This window comes from Atta cephalotes (genome assembly GCF_000143395.1).
Source record: "Atta cephalotes unplaced genomic scaffold scaffold00034, whole genome shotgun sequence".
Classification (NCBI taxonomy): domain Eukaryota; kingdom Metazoa; phylum Arthropoda; class Insecta; order Hymenoptera; family Formicidae; genus Atta; species Atta cephalotes.
In genome coordinates this window covers 1,154,865-1,165,946 of record NW_012130098.1, presented here as the reverse complement: position 1 = coordinate 1,165,946, position 11,082 = coordinate 1,154,865, and the positions used below count along the sequence as shown (strand labels likewise).

General features: G+C 31.4%; 1 protein-coding gene across 1 annotated transcript in view; it reads left to right on the top strand.

The window, feature by feature from the left end:
* The window catches only part of LOC105621513, a 125,703-nt gene that overhangs the window by 85,358 nt on the left and 29,263 nt on the right, over positions 1–11,082 (top strand). The window contains exon 2 of the mRNA XM_012202985.1: positions 4,623–5,085. Within this exon, the coding sequence (XP_012058375.1) occupies positions 4,623–5,085 (463 nt within the window). The remainder of the gene's footprint in view (positions 1–4,622; positions 5,086–11,082) is intronic.

The window sequence follows — 11,082 nt, the reverse complement described above, 5'->3', positions numbered from 1 at the left end:
TCTCTCTCTCTCTCTCTCTCTCTCTCTCTCTCTCTCTCTCTCTCTCTCTCTCTCTCTCCCTGTTAATGGCACTGAATATTTTATAAGCAAAACCGCGCTCGATTTACCTGCAAATAAATGCAGTTACGAAAATACGTTAATATTACGGATGTAAATTATCCTTGATCTTTTGGAGAATATATTTTTCAATTTAAAATGATTACGAATCTTTTTACAAAATTTAAAGACATGATAACGTAATGACAAATTTATTAATAACTGAGTGATGCTTAAAAATTTGCCTCATAATTATTGCATTTTCATTTAGAGATTCTTGGGTCAATTTAAAGAATCAACTTTTCTACAATATAAAAATTCAATAGAAAGTCATTTGTAACAACTTTCCAACTTTTAGCATAAATATCCTGGTAATTAAGTCTCAAATTAAATTTTCTGCTAAGCAGCAAAGTAACAAATAAACTTTATTAAAGTCCATTTAAAATTAACTAAAAAAATAAGATCTCGTTAAAAATTTTATTATGTCTACTTTTATTCTTGCAGTTCAATTTATTTACTTGCAGAGAAATTTATTTAGCAATTTTCAAAAGTAAACGATTTACTTGTTTAAAAATATTAAAGCTAATATATTGTAAATGTGATATGAGTTACAATATTCTTAATAACTTTAATTCTTGCTAATATTGCATGCTAAACTATGTCATCAATTTTTTTACTATACATGCAATTTAAGCACATACAAGAAAAGTCTCAATATATATCAATGCATTTTGTCGATAGAAAGGTCTCGATATAATAAATTTCATCAGCGATCAGCTCCTTTAAGCATCGATAAGTCGTCCCGAAGTCGACCTATACGATTCCTATCAATTTCCCACATTTACTCACCTCCAGGTTTATTCGAAACCAGAAGAGTTCGGAATAATTGCCAACGTCAGCAATACTTCTAGTAAAGTCGATCAAATAGCACGACGTGCTGATTTTAGAACCAATTTATTGATTAAATACTGTTACCGTAGTTAATTGTAAATTGACGATGTCTATTCTGTCGGCTTGCAACCTCTTTTCCATTTTAATGAAATATATCTAATAATATATATATTTCGTATAAATATGCTTTATCGTAGATTTAGAAAGCAAACCAAATTCTTTATTTATTAAAAATCTTTTATAAATCTATTTATAAATTCTAGTTATATTTTATAAATATATGTATAAAAATTTTTTCTAATATCAATAGAACTTTATGATTATATATATCTTTAAATTTTTCAAAGAAATAGAGTTTTTTTATAAAATCTTCAAATTTTTTAAATAAATTGTAAATTTGTTTTTTTTTTCAAACCCAATGGCAGTCGATGCGAATATTTAACATTGTATCTGTTTTACATTAAGGCAATAATAGTCAACAAATAGTAACGTTTTGTAGCTAATGCACGATCGTTCGATAAGTCGAAATGGCATTTGGCATTATCCCATAAAGAACGCCGAGTTTAATGCAGTCGTTTTCATAAAAAAAATCTCTTTTTATCAAAACTTGTCATTCCAAAAATGTAATAAATTTTCGACGTTTTTTTTTACAAAACGCAATTTTTTTCTCAAATAGGATTAAATGATTTCTTTTCTATCTTGAATATTAACGTGCCATTCGCAACCTACATTTATATTTTACATCAAAACGGAAAGAATTTCTTTTGCCATTTGACGTATATACATATCTCTTTTTTCTGAACGTTATTTCAAACGCGCGCATTACAAACGCGTCACGCACTGGTAAGATGTAATTACCGACGCAACGGTGATTTCGCGTGCACACTAGAAAAGAAGTTTTTTTACACATCAGCTCGTATGCGAGCTAATGTACGGCTGAGGACCATGTATTAAGTTAAATAAACGTACCTTTAGACGCCTTTCACTTAAAACTTTTTTTATGAAGTAAGTTCCGAAAGAGCAGCATCCACAGTACTTTACAGGAGACATAAATTCGCGATCTCTCTTAAATGAACGTGAAGATTAGAGCTCCTCTTCGAGGGCCACTTCTTCATCTCAGTTGGTTTCTCGACTTCTTTCTATTTTTCTCGGTTACGTCGTAAAACGGCGATTTCATCGGTTAACCCAACAACAATGACGGTAGCGACAACGTTATCTGAAATGGGTTGTATATACACGATAGAACGGAACTGCTACGAATAATCCAACGAAAATATACTTGATACCACGAACAAGATGATAAAATAAAAGATCCGGATTTTTTTAGTGATAAAACTAGAGAGGAATTATGTCATTTATATATAAAAAATATTTTCGAATCCTTATTATTCTGTTTTAAAATTAACTATATTTTTTTAAAAGACAATTGTAATATAAAACTTGAAGTTTTTGATACATATTTAAAAAACTTGGATATGTCTTTTTTAGAAATCTATTCTGTATTATTAGAATTTAAATATCCTTCTTAAAAACTATTTAGAATAATCTTTTAGAAAGTATTTTAATCACACACGTTCCTTCTATGCGTCGCATAGAAGTGTAATCCATATAGCTAATGTGTAATCCATAAGTTAATTTTAACAATTGTGTTGCAGCGGATGTTGCAAATCTATGAACTAGTTGATTACCGTTAACGGTTGATCGTCCCGATTAGTAGAATTGCTAACGTAATACTTTCTTGCGAGAAATCAAGTACAAGCATGCGAAGTATGACTCCCAGGCATTTCCTCCTCATGTGTGTTAATGATTGACTCTTTGAGTCATTACAACCTTCCGCTTGCGGGAACCGTGAACGGCAGGAAGTGCATTCCAGCTATATTTCAAATTAAATCCAAAGTTTTATCCAAATATTTGTATATTGGATATTTAAAGTATGTTTCTCAAGAGAAATGATAAAAGTTTGCTCAATCTTCGACTATATAATTAAAATCTTTAAATTATAATTTTTTTAATATTCAATATTTCTTTCTCAGAGTAATTAAATTATTCTCCCTGGGAAATCTTCCAAAAGATTTGCATTTTTAAGGCGGCATTTTTAAGGCTCCAGACATGCGGCTAACATTAACATTAATATTACATATACATATGAGATGGACAATTATCCATATAAATTTAAGCCAATATTTAGCGAATGTAAAATTGACATACATTAGCGTCGCCTTTATCATTTACATGTACATTTACAGTGTACACAACGAACTCAGGCACAATTTCGCTTTCGCCAGAACAAATCGCAATTTGCGCGCGCACGCGGTTCGTCGATGAATTAATCAGACTTTTATAGTACGGTGCTTTCATTCTTCTACAGCGACTGCCGTTGATTCTCTTATGTCGAAAATTAAAACTTTCCGCTTGTAGACACAACAACTACGATACGAGCCCGGTGTTTCGATCCAGCTCCGTTCTCTGGATTCGTGGAGGCTCACGATGCACGTGCATGCATGCCGGTCGCATTAATAATACGATTATGCAATAAGCCTCGTATACGATGTTATTAGTGATTCGGACTTCGGATATGTAGCTATGAAACGTGTTCTATAGACATAACACATAAGCTCGCCTGAACGCGAATACAACTTGCACTCTGCAATCACTGCAGAAGCTGAAAGACGGAATTAGTATTAATTATTTGAGATACGGAGAGGCAATTTATACGTGTATAAAGTTTATACAGATTATCTTGCTTTTACTAGATCAACTGCAATTTTTTCCTTACAAAAATATTGAGAGATATCATTATTTGTTGCTAAAAAAAATTTGTCATAATTTCCAACATAAATATTTTTATTACGATATTCATCTGAGATCAAAATTTTGTAAAGATAAAAACCAATTAAAAAAAAGAACAAAATTGAATGTGTCCTTGTATAATAGCTTTATTTATATAAAGCTTTTTAAATTAAAAAAATATTCTAAAAACTATAAATACTTCGATAATTTTACGATAGTGGATTTTAATTTTAACAAATTTATCATTTAAATATGATTTTACAAAATTAAGTATATTTAATTAAAGCAAAGTTTGCATTATTTTATTATATTATATGGTACCAGATATCTACCAAACTCTCCATTCTGCACAAAGCCATATGAATTGCAAACATGTTCAGATGCAGATATTCTGTGAGAGACGTTATCGCTGTAAAACATCACTCGGTCGAAATTCAAACATGAATAGAAATTTTATTTTAGCATACAGTGAAAAATTTTCACTTCGCGCTAAAAGCTGGTGCGACCTTTCAATTTACATAATCAATTTATTCAAAAATCGTTATAAGAAAGAACTAAGAGTGTAAAATAAATTAGATATACAAATGCTTTACGGATCGAATATATTCTGATAAACGTACACATTCTATGACATACATAAAAGTTACGCGCGAGTTGGGATATGCGATATTATCTTTGCGAAAACGCATCGTTCGTTCAAAACATCCTCATACAAACACACACATACGACAGTTGAAAATAGAATCAAACTTCCAGCCAAAACCATGGATGCAATTTCGTGATATGCATTGCAAACCGTTAAAAACCGTTGTGAAGCAAAAAGAGAAAAATTCAATCTCCCGAAACTTATAACTATTAACTAGCTAACGCTCAATATCACTTTAACAATTATTTTACGATTGCAGGTGAGGAAGTGGTGACGGTGCCGTCTACCAGCAACGGTCAGGAGAGCTGGAAAGCGCAGAGATTGTCCGTAAACGGCGAATCGCCGCAATCGAGCCATCGTCGCCGTAGCTGCCGGCCTCAATTGCAACCAGTCGTTTCCGGCGGTAAAAGGAATCGACCACCCCCGCCGCCGCAGTCGATATCCTACAAGGTCAATGCCAAGGATGGAATCGACAGATACTTCGACTGGCCGAACAAAGAGAACACGCCCGGAAATGCCGTGAATTGTTGCGAGGACGACCATCAAACGAACCAAATCCAGGCAACCGAGGAAGCGATAATGGGTTCGAACCTGAGCAGACATAACGGAAAAGGCCTTACTGGTCGGCGCACTCAATCTTCCGGAAACTTGTGCGACCCCAAGGGAAAACTCAACAGTATGGGGAAGATATTAGTGCCCTGCTCCAGCGCGCAAAGAGAAAGGTTAGTCATTTATAATTATTATCTCTTTCATTACTGAAAATAATATATCTTACATTCATTTTAATACATTGACTGTCATGGTGCTCACCGATGATCATCGTTGCGACAAGCGTCTTTCAATTGCCGCAGTTACTAATGATCAGTACTATTTAAAATGCTTGTAAAAAAATTAATGTTATCTAGTATAAAAATTTTAATGACATAAAAAGCTAGATAACATTAAAGTAAAAGGTGATAAAGTAAAAAATGCTATTCAACATATTATCTATAGTCTATCACAGAATAATTTATCATTTTATCATTTTATTATTTTATTCAACATTGAAATATACTTGCTTATAATAATGAAAATTCTATTCTATACGATAAAACAAGATTCGCTGGATAAACAACGTGTTAATTTAAATTGAAAGTTTTTATCTTTAATTGAACAAAAAGAAAGAAATTTTAACATGTTTAACATGTTTATTCTCACTAAACTATTTTTATATGATCTATTTGTAACATCTGATGTTAACATTTAATTACGTAACTGTTTTTATAAAGATTGAAAAAGTAATTTCTTTTTATTGAAGTTTTTTTAAGAAAAATGTAAAGAGAGAAGTATATACATAATATTAAATTGCAATTTGATTAAAAGTATAAAATTAAAGTTATTGGAAAATTACATAAACATGAAGTTGGCACGATACTTCGTTGCTACGAAGACGGAATTAAATATTGTGAAACATTATTACACGAGAAAAAGGATGTAATCACGCTTCTCTTGCGACAGATTCTTTATACCTAATCTTGTAGACACTGTTAATTTTTGAACGGCACGAAAAACAATTGAAATGCTACAGGGAATTATTAGTTATGTTATAACTTGCAGAGGGAAAGGTCAATTCACGATCGATACTCTGATACTTTTAAAACACTAATCGCTCTAATAGTTTGCTGAACACAAATTTATCTGGGGATTATAAACATATTCAGGATCAATGGATTATAAACATAATTAGGCTACATGAATTGGAAATATGCAGTTTAAATTCAAGTATGATTATATATATACATATATGTACACGTATTGAATTTATTACAATTAAATTGAACGCAATTATATTATTATATTATTGAATGATAGATATCTAAAATAACGCTATTCTCTTTATGCTCTGTTATATGCATTGTTTTCAATGGAATTATTTTGATTACCTATTACCAAAGAAAATTTAATTAAAATGATGAAATAATTTTTTTCCATTTTTTTAAATTTTATTATTTAATTCATTAAGTAACATTTGTGCACAGCATTCATGTAATGCTTGTCAAAATATATAAAGAAGGGAACTCATTCACTATCGGTGTGAACTGTTCTTTACCCACGATCTCCGCGGAACGATAAGACATTAACTCTCTTCACTTTAACTCTTTGCTCACAAACCTTTTGTATCTGTTGAAAAAAAGATTTACTTAACACGAACATCTTTTCATAAAGAAATTACTAAATATTTCATTTTATTTTTTTTTAATTGACATCTCAATCATTATTTTAAAATCTTTCCATTTTTTCCTTTTTTTTATCATTTCTTTTTAAGAATTGTAAGTGACAAATAAATGTTTTTTGACTGAATAAGAAACTGAAAACCATTTTGAAAAATATCATTAATAATAAGAAAAAAAATAATATTAATAAAAGAAATAATATTATTAATATTTAATATTACTTCTTTTCTTATTATTAACGATATTTTTCAAGATGGTTTTCAATTTCTCATTCAGTCAAAAAACATTTAAAAACATTTTTAAAAATGTCGTTAATAATAAGAAAAGAAGTCATATTGAATATTATTTCTTTTCTTATTATTAACGATAATTATTAACGACGTTGTTGGTCTTTTAACAGAACGAGGATATTTAGAATCAAATAAATTAATATCATCGAACTGTCAATTAAAAGGGATTATCATGACATTCGTAGTTATTAGCAGAACTAACTCATTGATCGACAGTTTCATGGTATTAATTCGTATGATAGCTTTTGAATACCCCAAAGATTACTTGAGCTAAATGAATCATTAATAAAGGGTAAAGTAAATTCGTATAAAAAGAATTATTTTCGTGAAAAATTAGCATAACGAAATCGACTAAGATTGATAATGAATCGACCAATAGATTCCTCTCTTGCAAGATCGTCTTCTTAATTATTCCGTTGAGGATTACAAGGCAATATCTCCTTATAATTCATGAATGGCTATATTTAGCCACGAATAGGATTATTTGCCAAGTGATGAAGCTCTCTAATTCAGAAGCACATGTTAATTAAATTTAGAGAGCAGGCAAGATGTCGCAAGAAGATCGTTTCGAAGGTAGAAAGACATGCAAAATCCTTACTTCGAAAAATCTTAAAATCCTACAACATGAAGTTGTTCGTGTTGTGTACTGACATACACAACATCTTAAGCTGCATAAGACGATTAAGCAATAATAAGGTTGTCATGAAAATATGACGCTATGTACATCAAATATTTTACTCCTGTTCACCTAACCAGCTAAATGGAGTAAGCCGCTGACTGTGCATTCGACCAAGATCGTTAATCCGAAGGTGAATTATATTCGACGTTGATAACGGTGATAAGAGACGATGATAAATTGGCAGAAAATGAACCTGCCGCGCACATCGCGTCCTGTTATTAAATTAATAATTATTTGTGTCTTGTATGTTCGTCATAATAATGAACTAGGTAAGATGAAACCACGACTGATGATAATCTTGCTGTAACCGGTTGATCGCGGTATGCCATCTAAAAACTATTAGTGAATCCGTCAAGGACAGACGCCTCGTTAATATAACTTTAATAAGTCCTCTGAAACTCTCAGCCATTTTTCATAATATAAGGTCGACATTTCGTGATATTTGATTTAATACCTGCGCTGTATCTCAATTAAGCTTTTACATATTTTATTAACATTTTACTATGCTGAAGACAACATGAGCAAAAAACTGTTGCATTTTAATTAATTTATTTTTTTATACAAATATATAAATGTATATTTTGAACGTGAAATAAATTGTACAGAATTAATGAATAATAATATATTTTGTTACAAATACTTTTAATTGTGATTATACAGCTTTGCTTAAAATGTCTATATTCGTGTCGCTTTGTTAAATTTCGTCTCCGACGACAATTGAATTAAACAAGATGTTTAAAGTATAAATGGTAGCGCTTTTAAAGTAAACGGAGAAAACTGAGAAACTTTACTGATGCGGAAGTCTTGCGTCTTGCAGCGACGTGCAAAACAGGGAATCCACTTGCATTAGTGTCTCCTAGGTGCATAGTTCTCTCTCACGGCAATCTTACAATGGGGTTAGCAGCAGCACTTCCGGTAGTAACAAGTTGCCGGCCGTGAGATAATTTAAAGTACCTTTAAGGTCGACCAGTCTCTGAACCAGGGCAGCTTCCATTAAACCCTCGTTTACACGGCGCGGTGCTGGAAGGAATAAGGATACGTGAACTAAAAGAGCAGTCTCGGGAAGAGAATATTAAAAGGCGGCCTTGCGCTTCCTGATCTCATTTGCGTAAGTGCTGTTGTCTAACCCAGCAGTGACAATACCAGTAATACGCATAAGCAAAATTGTAGCTCCGTTTGTGTTACTTGTTTACTTAAGCCTTGAAATATCTCAGACCACATTTTACTTACATTAAGCAAAAAATCATTTCTTTCTCTATGAATATAAAAAGACGTTTTAATTAAAAGAAAATCTTGCAGCTAGTTGCTATCATATTTTATATAATATCAACTTACTACCGTAATATTACGCTCTACTTTTGTATTTGTTTATTTAATGTTAGATAGTAATTTCATTTCCTATAAGAAGACATATTCTTACAGATTTTTATGTTTTTATTACATTCAAAATAAGAAAATAAAAAAGTTGATCTTTTATAATGAGGACGGCGAAAGAATTTAGTGAAAGGTTGTACAATATCACGAGTCTATAACGGGATTTTCTGAATTTTAATATTGAGTTATTTTATTTTGCGTTTCTTGTCACGTTTATGGTTGTCAAGAGTTGTACTATGAGACTGTTATTTGTATCATTGCTCTATGACCGGATAAAAATTTTAAGCTCTATACCGAGGTATCCACAACGCAAGAGGTCGAAGTAAGTGGAAAGACCGGTGAAAGGTCAGATGTTCTGCGCGCTTGTGCGCTTATGCATGCCACGGAGGTTTGCGCAGGCAGGCATTCGCCTATCCACCGGGCGTGAAAGCGGACTACAGTGGATGATGTCACGTACGAATTATTAGTAAAGTTTCCTATACCGTTCTCGGTACGGTCCGTTGTCACGTAGGGTGTTTTACGAGACGCATGCAAACACGATCGCCGAGTAAATACGAAACGTTGTTACATATTGTGACATTATGACAATTATGTTATGCTAACTTGTTTTCCAACAATCTTAGAATGACGTAACATAATAGCAAAGAATAAATAGATGGAGCCACACACATACAAACTTTTATTATTACAAAAGCATTTTCTTCTTGTCAAAGTACTTAAAAGAAAGAAAATATTGGTACTGCAATATCTTTTTTAATATATAAAAGAAGAAAAGTGGAATTGTATATCATGTAGCGTTTAAGAGCAAGTTGAATTCAACTTTGTCATTGTTTTCAATATGATTGAATATAAGACTGTGTGTGATATTTATATCGAAAATACACGCGGCAAGCTTATTTTATTGACAATTCGCGAGCAAACCGAGATGTCTTAGGATTATCATCTACGGTACTATTTCGATTCCGGTGCGCTCGATTTCATCTTGTTCGAGTGTCACGTATTACATAGCACGCGAACGTGCTGTCACGGCGGAGTTCTTTCTATCGCATCTAACCTCATATATCGCTTTTAAATGCTTTTATTTCATTTTATTTTTGTTCACCTTCGTTCGCGTTCACGTTGCAGGCGTAGCAATGGCGTTTAAACTGCAGGAGTGTGTTCTCTCACGCACGCCGCGCGAATTTACACTCGAGTAATATTTCGCGCGTTATATATATATATATATATGAGCAAAGATACACAAAACGATCGTTCGCATCCTCATTATGTCAACGAAATACAAACGATGCGAACAGCGGATTATGTAAATTGCCGTAAAGTATTTTTTTTGATTTTGACTTTCTAACAGCAGTTTATTACGCGAAACGCGTGCTTTCGTCTTGCAAACTTCCCGACACTTTTATTTTCCTTTATACTTGGAATAAAGGGAAAAATAAACGAGTTACGTAAACAATCTAACGTGTAAAATACGTTACGAAATAACATTTCCAAAGGAAGTTTATTTTGCAGAATATCTTACTAATATAAATCATGCATATTTATAATTTCTTGCTAATTATCGTTTCGTGACTTATTTGGGAATCTGAATAAATAAATCGATATATAAAATTTCAAAAATTCTATAAGTAAAAAAATCTATCTTACTTATTTTTAAAAACTAACTTTAAAAATATTAACTTATGGTGTTCTGATGAAATAAATGAGCATTTTTATACACAAGAATATTTTTTAATTAGGAAATTCCATAAATATAAAGACAGACTTTTGAAGATGTTTTTTCATGATGTTTACTGCCTAAAGAAACCAGAAAAATCTAAAATTTTCGGAGAATTTCTTTTTTATCCTGAAAATATCATGAATTTTTATAGAATTTATCTCAAAAAAGTTTGGAATTTACTTTCAAAAATAAATTCTGTCTCTTTCTGAAAATATTTCTTTCTTTAATCATTTTTTAATCATTTGTTTCTTTAAGCATTTTTTCTGATAATATAAAATATTGACAATCAATGAACAACCAGTACAGCATATTCGTATATATTCATATATATTCTAGTATGTTTCACGAATTCTTATGAAAAAGAATCAGGATGATAATACAAGACAATACCCAGCAAAATAGAATAGCTGATATATATATATATATATATATATATATATATATAT